The sequence below is a fragment of the Pan troglodytes genome, chromosome 11 (genome assembly GCF_028858775.2).
Source record: "Pan troglodytes isolate AG18354 chromosome 11, NHGRI_mPanTro3-v2.0_pri, whole genome shotgun sequence".
Classification (NCBI taxonomy): Eukaryota; Metazoa; Chordata; class Mammalia; order Primates; family Hominidae; genus Pan; species Pan troglodytes.
Genome location: NC_072409.2, coordinates 14,678,065 through 14,696,487, shown reverse-complemented (window position 1 = coordinate 14,696,487; position 18,423 = coordinate 14,678,065). Strand labels below are relative to the sequence as shown.

At 39.3% G+C, this 18,423-nt stretch overlaps 1 protein-coding gene across 20 annotated transcripts in view; it reads right to left on the bottom strand.

Moving 5' to 3' along the window:
* The window catches only part of DENND1A (DENN domain containing 1A), a 542,971-nt gene that overhangs the window by 370,646 nt on the left and 153,902 nt on the right, over positions 1-18,423 (bottom strand). For 19 of the 20 annotated variants that reach the window (XR_010148858.1, XM_009457264.5, XM_054659070.2 and 16 more), the window contains 2 exons: positions 18,088-18,137; positions 6,275-6,394 (listed from right to left, as the gene is read on the bottom strand). Coding sequence is in view for 18 of the 20 variants with exons in the window: in XM_009457264.5 (XP_009455539.1) it covers positions 6,275-6,394; positions 18,088-18,137 (170 nt within the window). In the remaining 2 variants the exon portion in view is untranslated. The remainder of the gene's footprint in view (positions 1-6,274; positions 6,395-18,087; positions 18,138-18,423) is intronic. The other variant, XM_016961621.4, reaches the window with a different exon arrangement.

Sequence of the window (18,423 nt, the reverse complement as noted above, 5' to 3'; positions counted from 1 at the left end):
GTTTGAAAAATCCAGTCTAAATCTGGGTGCTACCTCCAAAGTGACACGCAACATCCCTTCAAACAATAACCAGAAAAACCCAAGCACATTTCACGTTCAAAAAATCACTTTTGCCTTGGTCTAAAAACATCAGCATCTCTAATGTCTACCCGAAACCAGCTGACAGTATTCCATTTGCTACCGGATAAATCTAAAATCTTGAGCACGCCCCACAAGCACTCACAATTGGACCCCAGACTTCCATGGTATCATCTCTTGCTATTGCTCCCTCACTGCATTCTCAGCATCCTTTCATCTTGCTATACCTTTCATTTCTTGGGGACTTTGTGTATCAGTTCTCACTGCCTAGAGAGCTGTTCTCCCATTTTCCTCCAGGCAAGCCCCCACTCATTCTGCAAGACTCAGTTTAACTGGAACTCATCAGCAACACTTTCCCTTATTCTCAAGTTAGAGATGGGCACTGTCTAATCTGTGACTTTGAAGAACCTTACACATAAATATGTTTTCTTAAAACAACACTGATCGCATTATGTTTTCATTACTTGTTTACATTTTCCCACCCCAAAGATTGAGCAGTTCCTAAAAGAGTGAGGGTAGCAGAAGTGCAGTGGGAGATGGATATCAAAATCAGAGGTGGTCCATGAACAGTGCACCTAGAAGCACATTAGATTTTATATTTGGTAAATGACAAGAAATACTTTTTTTTTTCATTTTGTACTACCAAGTTCAGAAAGTTCAGCTCATCAAAATCTTGGATGAGTGTGATATCTGAAAAGTTTGCAAATGGAGATCTGGGGCTAGATCTCTGTGTTCATGTTAAGGGACCTTGAAACAAGTGAAGGCCAGAGACCAAGTGTTATGTATTGCCCATTCTGGGTATATACTAGGTACTCAGATACTTTTTAATTGAATAAAAATTTAAAAAGTTAAACTAAAAAAATTTAGACAGCATCTTGAGGAAAAAAAGTTTTTTCTTTCCAAAATGTATAACAAAAATAGTTTTATTTGGGTGTAAGGACAGTTACTCAAGCTTTCTTAAGAGCTTCAATAAGATCCCAATGGAAGCAGGAGAAAACTGTAGGGCAAATATTTGTGTAGTTCCTTTATAAAAGACAAAAGGTATTTAATTATTGTATGACATATCTCCCCATAACCCTCAAACACAAATTTAAAGCTTTGAACTCTTGTGTTCCTTCTGTTGATCCAGAACTAGAAGTTGGCTAGAAATAGCATCTTTCATTACAGTTTTGGCCTTGATGGAGTATGTGCCATTGGGGCAAATCAAATATCAAGTGCCATAACCAATTTCAATTCTAGGTCACTTTGTTTTATAATATTTAAAGATTTCAGAGGTAAATGCATATATTGCATCAGACTCAGATGGTGCAATATGAAAATGCTAAAATGCTCTCACATCCCTGTGTTTATGATGGAGACTAACTAATCCGTAACTACTGTTCTCCTAGCTGGTGTTTTTAATTTAGTATCAACTCCCATCCAGGAACTCATTAAATAATGTGGCAAATCTCAAGGAGGAGTAAAATTCTTCAGTGGCAGGAACTAGTCAACCATGGGAGGAAATAATGCATTTGATTTATAGTGGCATTTGTGTTAATAGGACTTGTTTGGTACGACTAGGTTTCTGCCAAGGTTAGCTGTTAATAAGAGTTCATACCAAAGTTTCTAATGTTTTTTAATAAACATGGGCTTATTTCCCCATTCATTCCTTCATAAAACAAGTACTAGCTAAGTCCTTGTCCTTGAAGAGTTCCCAGACTAGCTGGGAATGTCAGCTATGTGCCAGAATATTCTTCAATAAACTTCGGATGTATTTGTGGGAGGAGAAAAAAACATAAAAATTCCCAGCCTTCATGGAGCTCATGCCCTAGTGGGGAGGAACAGAAAATAAAAAGGAACCTAATAAGTAGGTTATGTTGCATAAAGGGTGTCTAAAAACCTTTCATTGTGAAATTAAGTTTAAATTTTAAAATACAGATGGCTTAACCCTTCATGGACAAAATGTCTATCACTCAATATTGAACCTCCATTGTGAGATTAAAAGGTGCATCTCTTACAACTAGCATGAAATGAGTTTGGTAATGTGAACTACACTTCTTCCAACAACTATTTCTTATTTCCTCTCTGAATTTACGTCCCATGACACCTGTCCTCTCATTCAAAGTCTTTGGTGCCCTGCCCTCCCATTCTTGATGCATTTCCCTTTCTCTGATCCCAATGCACACAACATCTTGGATAAGCACTACACTAACTGCTGGAGATACATAGTTAATTAAGATCCAGCCTTTACCCCTGGAGAGTTGACCTTCCAATAGGAGGAAAACAAAGGAGGACCAAGGTTATGAGTGTGTAACTAAAGAATGCAAAGCACACTGGGTGTGCCAGAGAGGGAATGATTACCTCTACGTGGGGAAGGCTACTCTGCAGAGGTGCCTAGGCTGAGTCTGGGAGGATGGGTAAACATGTGAAAGCAGAGACTGTCGAGTGGTTCATATGGACCAGAAAGCATAGAAGTTTGGAATGTCAGACAAGGAGGAAGTGAAGCTAAATCCTGGAACCACAGGGGCTACGTCTGCACAGATGCCATAACTGAGAGCTACATCCCTTGAGAAGAAATGGAAAGCAAAAGTAGAGGTAGTTTATGAGCAGACTATAGCCCTGGGCACACTGTGAAGGGTGATTGGACCTCAAGGCACAGGTTAACTAAAGAGAAAGTATCTAAAGAAAGCAAGGAGACTGAGCAGCAGAAGAGGACAATACAACAATGTAACCTAGATCCAAACTGAGCTCTCATTCTCTTGGCAGACCTCTCCACTCCCCAGTGGATACACCACCAACCAGTCATCCAGCTTTAACAGTAAACCCTTCCATTTACATGCTAGTCTCAGCCTAGCAATGTTCCCTAACCCAACAGAGGGAAAGTGTCAGTGGGTGTGCCCTTTATTTCCACACAAGCTGGAAAAGATAGCTTCTCTACCCTCATATTAAATACTCATAAAATTCATGTTCCACAATTCATCTAGGACTCTTTTATTTTTAGCCACAGTCACTATCCTCTGGCACTAGAAAAGCAACAGCAAGAAGACACTATGCCTTGGGATCATTCTGTGTATTAGATACAGCATACTGTATTGTGATCATCCATCTCCCCAGCTAGTCTGGGAACTACTCAAGGACAGTGACTAGCTAATAGTAGGAATTCAATTAAGAACTGACACACAAATGAATGAATTAACCCACCGAATTTTTCTCCATAGTTCTAACCTACTATAACAGATTTTAAAAACACATCAATTGCTGCCATTTTTCATTCTAAAGGATGAAAGCACGAAGACTATTCAACTGGCTTCTCACAAATATGAAATCCATGACCCTACTTGTATAGGCACACAAAGTCACACATCAGAATCAGAGACAAGCAAATTTAAATGTAAATTTTTAAATGAATACTTTTCTCTTATCAAAATTTGCTGAGTGATAGTGCCAGTTTAGAATATACATATACATACACACACACAGCTTAGAAAGAAACACTGTAACCCAAACATATTATAGAGAAAAACCTTTTTGCAAAACTCTAAGAACTCAGTTTAAGCCTCACCACCTCCAAATGAATACATAGTTCACCTTGGACAACACAGGCTTGAGCTGCTGAGGTCCAGTTATACACAGATTTTTTTTTTTTTTTTTTTGAGACAGATTCTTGCTCTGTCACCCAGACTGGAGTGAAGTGGCATGATCTCAGCTCACTGCAACCTCCACCTCCTGGGTTCAAGCGATTCTCATGCCTCAGCCACGCAAGTAGTTGGGATTACAGGCACCTGCCACCACTCCGGCTAATTTTTGTATTTTCTTTCTTTTTTTTTTTTTTTTTTTCAGTAGAGATGGGGTTTTGCCATGTGGGCCAGGCTGTTCTTGAACTCCTGACCTCAGGTGATCTGCCCACCTCAGCCTCCCAAACTGCTAGGATTACGGGAGTCAGCCCACATGCCTGGCCAATATGTGGATTTTTTTAAAGTAAAAGTTATACCTTCCTCTCCTGCCTCCCTTCTGCCTCTTCCACCTCAGCCTCCCAAACTGCTAGGATTACAGGAGTGAGCCCACGTGCCTGGCCAATATGTGGATTTTTTTAAAGTAAAAGTTATACCTTCCTCTCCTGCCTCCCTTCCACCTCTTCCATCTCTGCTACCTCTGAGACAGCAAGACCAACCCCTCCTCTTCTTCCTCGGTGTGAAGGTGATGAGGATGAAGGCCTTTAAGATGATCCACTTCCACTTAATGAACAGTACATATATTTTCTCTTCCTTATGATTTTCTTAATAACTTTTCCCTTCCTTAATTATTGTAAGAATACAGTATATAAGACATGCAACATACAAATATGTGTTAGTCAACTGTTTATGTTACAGGTAAGGCTACCAGTAAACAGTAGGCTATGGAATAGTAGTTAAGTTTTTGTGGGTTTTGTGTTGTTTTGTTTTTGAGATGGAGTTTCGCTCTTGTCACTCAAGCTAGAGTACAGTGGCACGATCTTGGCTCACTGCAACCTCCACGTCTCGGATTCAAGCAATTCTCCTGCCTCAGCCTCCCAAGTAGCTGGGATTATAGGCATGTGCCATCACACCCAGCTAATTTTTGTATTTTTTAGTTAGAGACAGGTTTCTCCATGTTGCTCAGGCTGGTCTCGAACTCCTGACCACAGGTGATCCACCCACCTCAGCGTCCCAAAGTGCTAGGATTACAGTCGTGAGCTACCGTGCCCGGCCATAGTTGAGTTTTTGAGGAGTCAAAGTTATATGTGGATTTTCAGCTGTGTGAGGTACCAGTACCCTTAAACCCATATTGCTCAAGGGTCAACTGTATAAATATGCAGTGGCCTGGCCAGGGCTGAAATGTAACAGACAAAACTGAAAGAGAAATTTTTCTTTAAAAAGAAAAAGACTGCACTGTTAAATCCAAATGTAAATAATCATTTACATCAAATTCTAATGCTCTGGGCAGGTAATTCTTGGGCCTGGGCTACTAAGGCGTGCTTGAGAACAACAGAACACACAGAATCTCCCAAAGCAGCCTCCTTCCTAAAGCCTCCCCAGCAGTCATCCTCCTGTGCCCAGGTTATAAATGCTATGCTTGGTGCAGAACAGAGTCGACTTCACTGATTAAAAGCACTAATGATACTAAGATTTGTGTAGAGAAATGCAAATGTATAGCAGTCCAGATTGACAGTTAGTGAGCTTGGGAACTTCCAAAGTCAGCCCCTCCTCCCCTGTGGTGTGAGGGTGTGTGGGTTTGGGGAACAGGGGTCGGTGGGGGAGTCTTTTCTTGATGAGAAGAAGAAAGTGCAGAGACTAGTGCCGCAGAGAGCTACCCTTTCTGGAATCCATAGAGGGTCTGGCCTTTTATTCCCAGGCCCAGGCCCAACCCAAGCCTGGGGGCCCGGGTTTTGTCATGGGCACCTCCTGCTGCCGTGCCCTGGCTGTTCCACACGAGCAGAGAAAGACAGGAGGCAGGCCCCTCTGACACCTACTTAACCAAGGCAGATGGAGAGGGGAGCATGGGGGATGCCTTTACTTCCCCCTCAGGAGGAGCCCAGCAGGAGTCCACAGAGCCAGCAGCTCCAAAATCGGATTTCCACACATCCTCCCACCTCAGAACATGCCTTACCCCTCTGGCAGGAGGAAACAGAGCCTTAAGCAAGTGTGGCTCTGGTGTATGAGGGGCTTTTAGAAGACCTGAAGAAGCCTTCTTACACGATTCTTAATTTTTTCAAACCTCTACAGAGGTAGCCAAAATGGGACACAGTTCTTCATTCACCGACCCAAAGGGGGCAAGGGTGTTACTTTAAGGCGGACACAGTCCGTGTCTGCAAGATGTCCTGAGCTGCAGACACATACTTTATTAATAATCTTACATACACAAAATGTCCAAGAGAAAGTCTAACAGGCTAATTTCTGACAGCTCCAGATAACAGCAGAAGGCACTGAAGCCACACTGACTCTCTGGCTTCCACAAACTACTCAGAAGAGATGGTCCCCTTTCCCACCCAAGGGATGTGATACAAATAAATAAATACAATTATCTGCAGAACTTACAGTGCAAGAACAACACTGTGAAGTCCTTCTCCCCAAATGCAGTGACTTGTGGGAAACAGATAGGAAAATGAAATGAACAGCTGGAAGATTTAATTACGGAAGAGCAATGCAGAAGCTGACATTGCTTCAGAGAACAAGCCAACAGCCCAAGCCTTCTCCCTTACCTTAAGATACAGAAGCAGCTCTTCGCTCCTGAAGATAAGCGGCAGAACCCGAATCTCTGTTTGCTGTCAATGTCAGTGAGCACGAACGTGAAGTTCTGGCCAACTTGGCTAACTGTGAGGCTGCAGCAAAGGCAGAACAAAGGGGAAAATGAATGTGCAGTAAGTTTCTTGATAAAGTATCTAATCACAATGAGTCGTTGAACTTATAACATTTCCTCTCTCAGTGGAACTCTTAAAATTTACACATTTCAAGGGAACAGACTGTAAGCTATTTAAAAAAAAAAAAAAAAAAAAAGACAGCCGGCAGCCTATTCTAGTGACCACCTCAGAAATCAAATAATCAAAGCTATCATACCTTCTCCTTACTGAGTTCAGTCTCTGAGGCAGCTCTGTTAGTCAGCCCATCAATTCCGAAAGCTGCCCTCTATTAACCTCATTTTGCTGATGAAGAAATAGTCTAGAGAGGCATTGCCTAAGGTCAGCTGATCAGTGGCAAAAAGCTGGATTTTAACCCTCGTGCTGATTCCACAGGCCACTCTACCAGCTTGCTGCTAACAATCCTCACCTGAGAACTTCCCTAGTTCAGAAAATAAGAGTGCTTGCCGGAGCAAAAGGTAAATGTTACTATGTGCCAGCCACAAAGTTAGACATCATATATGCGTAGACCATCTCCCTGACTCTCAGGACAACCATGGAATTTAGAGGATGTTCCCATTTTACAGAAAAGGAAACGAAGGACCAGAATACATCCTTAGTAACTGAATCACGTTCACACAGCTACAAAGAGGAGGAGCTGAAATTGAAACTGGAAAGAAAAGAGGGCAAGTTTAGGTGTTACTTTCCTAAATTCCTATATCTTTCATAATTTCTGAATTTATGAGAAACATATTTCCTATTTTAGAGGACAGAAATAACCAAAATGTCTAGCATTGCATGGTGTTTTCTAAGAAATGGAAACAACATTTTAAAGAAAGACATTAAAGGAAAGAAGCTAAAAATATATCAATACAAAAATTTAAAAACCACACATAAACGCAACATTAAAATATCTATTTTTAAAAAGTTTAAAAACAATACTAATCAGATTACAGAAACTCTTTGTTTTGTTTTTCTGTTTTGAGATGTAGTCTCGCTCTGTTGCCAGGCTGGAGTGCAGTGGTGTGATCTCAGCTCACTGCAACCTCCACCTCCCGGGTTCACACAATTCTCCTGCCCCAGCGTCCCGAGTACCTGGAACTACAGGTGCCTGCCACCATGCCCGGCTAATTTTTTTATATTTTTAGTAGAGATGGGGTTTCTCCATGTTAGCCAGGATAGTCTTGATCTCCTGACCTCGTGATCCACCTGCCTCGGCCTCCCAAAGTGCTGGGATTACAGGCGTGAGCCACCGCGCCCGGCCAAACTCTTTTTTTAAAGTTGTAAAATGTCTAAAAATCCAGTTTTTAAAATCAGTTTACCAGTTAGCTTGGATTTCATTCCATTTTAAAAATTTAAACATCCCGCTTCCGTCACAGTTATGGCGGCTAAGGCTACCACCTACTTGCCCAGCTGTTGCTGCTAGAGCTTGTAGACAAATGTATAGGCTCAAGAATTCACATTGTGGTGAAGAGTCATTAAGAAATCGTGGGTACTCTTCTAGGAGTTGATGACTTTGTCAATATGGACTAGAAGAGGTCACTGAGTTTGAAATCACACCAGAAGGAAGAAGTACTATTGTTGTTATTATTATTACTATTACTTTGAGACACAGTCTTGTTCTGTCACCCAGGCTGGGGTACAGTGGCACAATATTGGCTCACTGCAACCTCTGCCTCCCGGGTTCAAGTGATTCTCATGTCTCAGCCTCCTAAGTAGCTGGAATTTCAAGCGGGCACCAACACGCCCAGCTAATTTTTGCATTTTTAGTAGACAGAAGGTTTTGCCATGTTGGCCAGGCTGGTCTCAAACTACTGGCCTCAAGTGATCCGCTTGCCTCAGCCTCTCAAAGTGCTGGGATTACCGCCTGGCCAGGAAAAAGTATAATTAAATTAGAGCAGATTTTGCTAAGTGGAAATAATATAACAATGCTGGTTCCTGTCAGAGAAGAACCTGAAGAGTGAATGGGTTTCCCTACCTTATGCTAGATTCAGTTTTGTTTTATAATGGCAACAAAATAGAATTTGCTTTTTACCTTTAAATGCTTAGATCCCATAAAGCTAAATTTCGCATTAAAGGGAAATCCTTTGAAGATGTATATCCATTTTTGTAAGTTACAGTAATTATCTCAGAAAAAGAAGAAAAGAGTTTTTTCTCTGAAGATTAAAATAAAGGTATTTTTGGTTAAAAAATCCAAATTCTAATACATGAGTTTATATTAACGTAATATGCTAGAATTCAACACTGAGTTATTCAAAGGAACTCATCAACTCATATTGTATTTTACAAAGTGTATTCAAATTGGTAAAATAGTCAAATCTATGCTATCAATTATTACTTTATAAATTATCAGAAGAAATTTAAAAATCATGGTTTACCAAGCTTTTTCCAAAGGTAGAATTCTTATTGAGTCTTTGGATATGATATGAATAAAGTTTTCAAAGATAGGGTAGACTTTCTAAAACTCCCTTATACAGCCACAAAAATAATTAAAATTAAAGGAATTTTCAAGGTATTCCAATACAAAGGTCAATGGACTCTGCCTGGTCATATTTAAGGAGACAACTCCATCTCTTAGAGAGTGGTTAGAGAGTACAAGAAAATAATTCAGAAAGAAAAAGTGTTCCAGTCTCCTTATTTAACTAGGAAGGTGAACAAAAACAAGGTGGCAATTTAAAAGCAACGTGGTCATAAAGCAGGTGTAAGTAATGCTATCCCTCCACCTTACACAGCCAGGAGAAGAAACACATTTCTATAAAAGTTATAGGGCCGTCAAGGGGACACCAAATGCTACCTTCCTATGCCTGTTATGTTTTATCTATAAAGCTTGGATACTGTGTTACTATGGTGATTTAATACTATGTTTTAAAGGGGGATTATATGATTAATTTTAACAAGGTTGAGAACTGAAGATGTGTGAGAAACAGCATTCTAGCTCACATAATTAAAGTGATTGGGGAGAAAAGTGGGCCTCAATGGGGGAGGGGAAATCCTGTTTTATTAAAATATTTAAAGCAACAGGTCTGGATGATTCCAAGTTACAAATAAGGTTGTGCTTTTAAGAAACACTACTACGTGATCATACAAAATATGATTGTTCAGTGTTTTAACTCAGGTTTTGATTTCACTTCTAGAATGTTTAAAATGAATACTAAGTATCATCCTAGAAAGGAAGGGTATTGATAGGACTCGATGAAAAGAAAACACCCAGGATTCTCCAGGAAAAAGACAGAGAATGAATGCACCTGACTTGTGAATTGTGTGTCATTAATTTCCTACTCTCTTTTTACTCCTATTAAAAATGCTGGAAATGTGTTTAGCTACCCTACAGGCTCAGAGAAAGAATACATTACTCATTTACCTGGTTCAAATCCCAACTCAATCACTGACTAAATTTAGCAAGTTACTTAAAACCTTTAAGCACCTGAGTTTCTTCACCTGGAATAACAATGAGACACTACCATCCAACCCAAAGGATGTTTTGAGAATAAATGGAAAAGAATTTAGTATAAAGGTCAGTCCAGAGTAGGAACAATTAAAAAGAGGGACGCAAGCTGTTGCCAACTGTGAAAACTAAAACTCACATTAAAAACCAGGCCTTTGCTTAGAATCTTCCTGATTCAGCTTTATAATATCTGTGAGTAGAGGAAGAAGTCTGCTTTCTTTTCTCTCTTGCCTGTTGCATATTTTTCAGGAAAGGCTAGTCCTCTGGGTGACCAAGTGACTGATGCTTGCCTTACAGTGAAAAAGATTCTTTTTGGGGTGCCACAGCTTACCAGGAGGTACTTATTCTCAATTGATTCCCTTTTTTAATTCCTGGCAGGGTGAAGTAGAAGTCGACAAAAGCCCAAAACCAGTAGGCTCTAAAAGATTGTTTCCTTGGACAATTTCCAATAAACTAAAGGTCTGGCAAGGGAAGTCAAACAGGTTAACTTAAAAGGGTTCTGAATCTCCAAGGAATTTATCATTCTCTCTCTCCTACTTGCTGGGGTAGTCTATGGGAGTGTTCACTATTTCTCCATAAAAATGACCTTGGGGAAAGGGTCTGCTTCCTTAAAGTCTGCAGTTTGAGTTTACCTCAGCATCCATAATTTCCAAAGGAATCAGAGATTTCAGGATGATGGAAGCTAGAAGAAACCATCTCACCCAATTCTCATGTTTCACAGATGAGAAAACTGATATTTAGGGTTTACTTTCATTTTGTTTTCCAAGGTTATCAGGACTAGGACAAAAATCCAAGCCAACTTCTGGTTCAAAGTCCTTTCCATTCTGCCACGCTGCACTAAACACAATGAAAATCCTCCCTGGGAAGCTTTCAACTCGGTTTAAGGAACTAAGGTATGCGAGGAATTCAGATAGTTGTCTTAACAAAAAACCATATTTTTCACTAAGCTAGGGAGACCACATTTGAAGATCTCCAGAAATAAACCCAGGAGACCAGGGCCAAGACCAGCCTTAGCTGTGCTTCTTGTAGCTTCCCGTGCCTAGGTGAATATGAAAAACAAGGGAGAAAAGCAATAGCTATTCAAGCCACAGACCTAAACCTTCATGCTTCCTTTTAAATGCCTATCAGCCATTCAGGGCCTCTCCAGTAGCATTTTGCTTAATCTTGAAGTTGTTTACAGGGCCAGTGCATGAATGGTATGAAGCATGAGGATGGACAGTTTGATTCTAGTCTCCCAGTGAGAAACAAACTTTTACATGTGAGCTTCACTTTAAGTTTCATTATCCATTTTGCAAATTGAGCTACAACTACACTGGGCACTGTAACAAGTGCTGGATATACAACACTGAACAATATAGGCAGGGCCCCTGCCTTTGCAGGCTTTCTGTCTAGATAGAGACAAGTAATAAAGAAGTATACCACAAAACATACAGCTTGTAATAGTGGTATTACAAAACCAAAGAAGAAATGAAGATAGAGGAAAACGGAAGGGAAGGAAAGGCCCTACTGAGATAATGTGGTCAGAGGTAGCTTCTCAGGGATGTCAACAATATTGACCAAAGGATGAAATGGAACAGCCACTCAAGAAACAGGGCACTGGGTTGTTTCAGGCAGAGAAAAGAACTAGGCAGAGATTCTGGGGACTGGAAAGAGCTAGTTATGATCAAGGAACCAAAAGGACAGGAGTCCTGCTAATGCACAGGAGATAAAGGGGAAAGTGGCATCACATTAAGCTGCTAGATAAAGCAAGCTCCAGATCACACAGAGAGTCCCACAGGTCATGGTAAAGAATTCAGATTTTTTTTTTTTTTTTTGGCGGTGGGGGGAGGCAATAGAATGCCACTGAATGATTTTGATCAAGAGAAAAACACAGTCTGGTTTATAGCTTCAAATATTTCAACTGACTTACACAGAGAGCAGTTTGGAAGAAGGGGTAAGTAGGAGTAGAGAAAATAATCTGGAAGTGATTGCAGTAGTCCAGGTGAGACTGGATGGTGGCTTAACTCATGTAGGAAGAGTATAGATGGAGAGGGATGGATAGTTCAAGTTATAGTTAGCAGATATGAATGACAGGCTTGCAGATGGACTGGGAATTGGGGAGCAAAAAGGCAGAATATTACCATTTGAAGATAGGAAAGACTAACAAGTTTGGGGGAAGATCCAAGAGTTCCATTTGGGATATGTTAAGTCTGAGAAGCCTGTAAAACATCTAAATAGAAATGTCAAGTACAGAGTTGAATACACTAGTTAGGAAATCAGAGGAAACGTTTGGATTGAAACTACAAATTTGGAAGTCATCTACACACAGATGGTATTTAACACCATGGTAAAGACTGGGATCACTTAGGGAGGGAGTTCAGAGAAACAAAAGAGGATCCAGGACTAATTTATAGAAACACCAATTTAGAAGATGGGTGGAGAAGAGACCAAAGAAAGGAGAATAGCCAGCAGAACAAACAAGAGGGAGTGGTCAACTGTATTGATGCATCAAAGATGAGAAGAAGAAAAAACAATGTCTACTGAATTAAGCAATATGGAGGTTTTAGATGACCTCGATAAAAACAGCTCTAGTTGAATGACAGAAACAGAAGACAAGCTGAAGAAGGCTGAAGGATAAGTTGAAGTGTGTAGATAACTCGTTCAAAAAATAGAGAATCAGAAAGCAACTGAGTGGTGGTTATTATTTTTAGGATGAATACCAGAACTTGTTTTTAAGCTGTTGGAAATGATTCAGCAGAGGCAGAGATTTATGATGCAGGACAGAAGAGAAAACATTAAGGCCTGGACCTTACATCAGAATCCCAGACATGTTACTCAGCAGTTATGTGGGCATAGACAAGTTATTATACTTCTCTGATCTCATCTGTAAATCATCAGAATAATCACATCACTTTGCAGAGTGGTTGCAGATTAGAGATAATGTATACAAGATAACTAGCATACAGTAGGTACCTGACAAAAATGATCATCACTACTGTTATGCAATTATAAAATTCAAGAGATAGAACTGAAGCATTTTGTCCCCCTCTATGTATTATAGCTTACCGACAATTATCTGTTGTCCATGGCAGGGCACCTAACAGACACTTTTCCTTTCCTTCAGTGCGTATGAGGCATGAGGCAGGAATGAAGCTTCATCAAACTACCACATCTCCCAGTCTTTAGTTCCGTAAGCCTCAAAGCTTCCTTCCACAAACACACCTTACATCTGCCTAGGCCTCAAGTTTCTCACCTTCCCTGCTCAAAGATTCAAGTGGTGAGAATGACATGGACCCAAAATATGAGGGGACCAACAGTAAGTGACACACTTCGAGACAGAACGCAATGCCTACCTGCTGGAGAAACTCACCAGACAATTCTAAGAGCAGAGCTCTGTCCATTCCCTCTACATGAGCCTGACAAAGTCAACATGAAGCATAACTGCAGAATTTAAAAGTATCAAAAGCAGAAGGAACAGCAGAGATCGATGGAATCCAATTCCCTCATTTTATCCATGAAGAAATGAAGAACCTCAGGGGAGAAGTCACTTGCCTCACAGCACAGAGCAGGGCAGTGGTAAAACCAAAACCAAAACCCAGATCTCCTGCTTGCTGCCTACAATAGTCTGTCCACTAAGGCCCAGCTGTTTCGTTGTCATCAACACTGTAGAAAATAATCATGGGGCACAGCTGAACCTATATTGTATGCTAAACCAAGGGACTTCAAGGGCCCAGTGAGTTCAGGTTTAGAAAGGAGAGCAGGGTGAATCTGCAGAGGAGAGGTCTGGGAAGATAAGATGTTAATACACTGGTCCTATGTCAGTGTGGGTTTCATTTTTTTCTTTCTCTCAATTTCCTACTTCTCTACAATAAATATATATTGCTTTATTGCTTTTGAAATAAAACCGTTTGTTAGGCTACTTATGCTGTGATGGATCTTATGGAGGCAGTATGGTAAAACAGGGAAAGTATGGTGGAGTTGGAGGTCAGACAAATGAGGGTTCTGCAAGCAGCTATACCACTAACTGGTAGTGAGACCTTGGGTAGTTATCAAGCCTATCTGAGCCTCTGTTTCCTCCTGTGTGGCATGAGGATAATGGTAACCTTACAAATTTGTAACCTTTTATTACAGGAAAAGAACATAGGGCAATGCCTGGCACAAAACAGATGCCCAATAAAATGGTAAGTAGCATTTGAGCCACATTTGCATCTGGGGTTACATCCTGACCATTAAATGATGCCTCTGGCCCTGAAAAGATTATTTCATTGCATTTGACTATCCTGTCAGTTGTGTGTGCCAGTATAATTTACAGGAAAATGGAATGGTAGCTGACTTTCAGGGTTCTGAAAGAGGATAAACACAAAAATGGAAGAGAATAGCTTTTCCATCATCCAATGCATGTCTCAAGTGCTTTGAGTAACTGAAGCTGGTTGTCAGCTATCAAGGGCAAGCAAGTAGCAAACATGATATGGAATGGTACAAGTCTTTTTTTAAGAGACTATTTTTATTAGTAATAATGAGTTTTTGAGATTGATACAGGAATCTCAACACTGACACTTCACTACTCCCTCTCACCAACAGCTTCACGTACACTGTAGGGTAGAAATAACTCTGGATTAGGAATACAGTACCGGTGCCTTTCCTGGCCCTGTAAATTATATAGTTGTGACCATAAGCAAGTCATTTCACCTCTGTGGATCATGGTTTTCCTTCTATAAAATGGGGAGTTTGAACCAGATGAATTTCAGTTTTAAAATCCTGTGGTCTTGTTTCCACACATTTTCAAGGCCTCCTGTGGCCAGAGCCCAGGTTCTCACAGTCACCCTCTCCCCAGCGAGCTCCATCTGCTCTGGCTGAACAAGCTCTAGGCTCACTCGGGGCTTCTCCTCTGCTTTGCTTTTCAGTGCTGATGGGGTGTTAGGCTCTCCCTCCCACTTGCCCACTTCTTGCTGTCCTGGCAGACTCAATACAAGTCTCCCCCACCATAAGAAGTTTTCTCTGACCATTTTGGTCTTCTCTAACCTCACTATCCTTTGGGTCGATCCTGTTTAATATGTCTTTATAATTCCTGGACTAGACTGGGAGGGCAGGGCTCCAAGTCTGAGACCATTTCCGTTATCCCCCATATTACGCAACACAATGCTCTACATCCTGAACCTTCCTTTGCTCTTTTGTAAAAAAGATACCACCATCTATCTCCTAGAGCTTCTAGGAAGAATAAATGAGACAGTGATGTGGCAGCATCCAGCACTTTGACTAGAATCGATAAGGAAATCAAACCTCGTTTCCTTCCTTTCCTTCTTCTCTATATATTTGGTGACTGGTCTTCCCTGCAAGGTGGTCTACTGAAACGTATTTGTCTGGGAGATGGAAATCTAGGTTGTGCTCAGAGAACCTTGGGCAAGTCCCAATTTCTCTGCAGCTTAGAATTTTGTTCAAATGAAGATAATGGCACCTGCTCTTATCTCTTATGATAGGAGGATAAAATGAGATAATATATGAGGAAGCACATTCTTTTGAAAAGCTACTGGCTTTATTATTTTTCCTAAGTCCTAGTTTCAAAAAGAAAAATCTTAAAACAACACACGAGACAGCAAGATGTCAATGTTAACGGGTGATTTGATGATGACTGTGAAAATCCCCCTCTTGATATAGACTAGAAATGTCAGAAAGTTTTATGACTGTTCCTTGGAGTAGAAAAGCACAGATACTGAAAAGATCAGGAAGCTTTCTTTTTTGAACGCAATCACCTGGGGCATTACTTGTCTCCCAGGCTGGCATATTTTCTAAGTCAAACAATATCATAAACCCATCTAGGGGACTTTATGGGCCTCAGAATCTGGGGATATCCATTTGACAGTGCTAACTGCAAACTAATAAAAAAATTAAGACATTGAAACCTTTATATTTCTTACAAATGAACTTTATTCATTATTATTATCTCTTCTGTATTAAAGTATACCAAGGTTAGAGGTGGGGGAACAGAAAGAAAATATATAGTCCCCACATAAAATGATTTTTTGGTATCAATAAAAGTTATCAACACCCATAGGGTATGTAATATAATACAATGTAAGAAAGAACTATTGTACATGGTAAGGAATGAAATATTCAAAAAGAAACATTTCTGTCCTCAAATCCTTTTGTAAAAAAGAAAAAAAAAGGAACATGATTAGGGGAACATAATTTGGAGAGAAGGATTCTGGAAGAAAAACATATTTCTAACAACAACAAAAAGGCATCAGATATTTTTGGTAACAAAAAAGATTTTAGAATTATCACTTAAGGACTCTGCTTTTCTTCCATTTCAGAATGTAATCAGCCAGACAGGTAGGTAAGTAGAAGTGTGTGTATGGTATACATCTAAGAAAAAGAAATATGAATCAGTGTGTGTATGTGTGTATGCACACACACACCTGCACATGTGTGTTGGTGGGGAAGACAGAGGTTTAATCTCTATGCATTTCTTCTAACATTAGTAAACATTAATAGGATTACTCTAAAATATTTTCTCTTGCTCACTTCCTTAAGCAGTTAACAAAGTCAATTAAGAAACACCTATCCAAAACAAATCACCACTCTAACAAGAAATCATGTAAAAATGTATTCTCTTATTTTTCTTTATTAAACACCTAACTGCATTTATAAAACATTTCAGTTTCATTACTTTTTATAAATATGTCTTTGCCATAATTTGTCATACATTTTATAAGTGGCTGGAGGAGATTTCATGCATTGCTAATTCATACATATAAATGTGAAGTTTGCATTAAATATCTCTAAACAAAACCCTACTTCCTTGCATTTTTAGGAGGAATAGGCTAAAGAAGAGACAAGAAGACTCCCATTACAAAGACTGACCCTCTTAGAATTAAGGCTATTCTTTTTTGAGCATCAACCTGCTACTGAAATATTCCTGGTACCAGGATTTACAAGGTCTGAGTCTGGAAATACTATAATGGTTGATTGGCTTAAGAAAAAATAAAATGTTAGAACCAGGGAGAGCAGTGATTAGAAGTGGCTGGCAACATTCCAGAGTTGCTTTTTAGTACCTTTTAAACTCCTTTGGCTACCAATTCTCATCTCATACCATTTTTAGGTTTATGCCAAATAAACCAGGACAGTGGTATTACAATGTGTAGAAAAGATGCAAACAGCATACTACCCACATATACTCTAAATCACTGAAATCTTACAGGCTTTGCCTTGTTTGGGTACACTAAAATACATGATAGAATCTTCCTGAAGATAAGCACAAATTTTATAGCTTTCTTGGACCATATTATGGCATTTCTTACTTACAATGTTATTTTCTACAACCTTTCTGTCAATAAAAGTGGGTTTGTTAAGATGTAATGTATGTACAGTTTCATAGTTCAAATTTCCATTAAGAGAAAACTGAAGAGACAACAATCAAATGGGCAAATAAATGAATGTAAAAAACTAATGCTTCAACTGTAATGAAAAAGAGTAGACATTTTTTGAAAATAAAATAATTGTTATTTTATTAATATAGTTAATACATTAGTTTTATAAAGTAAAAAAAAAAAAGCTCCTCTAAAATTCTTATCATTAACCAGTGGCTCGTTAAAAAGAAAAAAAAAAACCTCAGACTATTTTAATTGTCTTAGAGTTCTCATATTTGTACCTATCTAAGAAACAGTTTATCACAATGTAAATACTAAGGAAATGTTTAGGTGGTTTTGTACTTTTAATCTCAAAATCTATAGAAAATTCTCTTTTTCCCAGAGATACCATTCTTAGCCACTTAAACAAAATATAAAGTACTATTTAGCAATATTCCCTGCTGAATACTTTTAAACAAGATAGGGCTAGGCTGATTTAAATTATAAGTTGAAGTCTAGGAAAAACAAAGTCTATATAATACAAAACGTTGGAATCAAGTAATATTACTTGTTTAAGCCAAATATATTCATATTTAAATAACAATTAAATAGCAAGAGATTAAATACCAACCATTCTTAATCACAGTTTAAGTCTGATAACAAAATCAAAAATTTAATGCCATACAAAATACATCTCACAAACTAACCAATGCAAAGCTCTAAGCTTTAAACTTTTTGACAGTGTCAATAAAAACCCCAGGAAGGGAGAATATTGCAACTCTCCTTGGAACACAGGTATCTTAAATCATGGTTAAACAGACAGAATGTTAAGAATGGTATGGTTTTTATTTTCTATAGCAGGTTTATCGACACTTTTTTTCTAGTAAAGTTTGAAAATCTGACACTACCTGTCCACATAGAAGGGGAAACAAAACTTGGTCAAAGTCTGTAGAACTTCCTGTGGAGAGAAAGAGAGATAATTTATACATCTAATGGGACCAGTAAATCTAACATTAACCACAGCACACAATCTAGCAACTTTACCCTAAAGAAAGAGGAGACAGATGAAGAAATATGGGCTTTATCAATTACATGGGAGGAGTACCAGGCAGTCAATCATGAGAAATAATAAACATGATCAAACTTCATTAAAAATGAAAAATTAATCAAGAATCACACATGGGCAAGCAGCAGGAGCCATGCAGGAAAGCTCTGAAGGGAGGGAGGCGGTTGGGTTGCTGAGT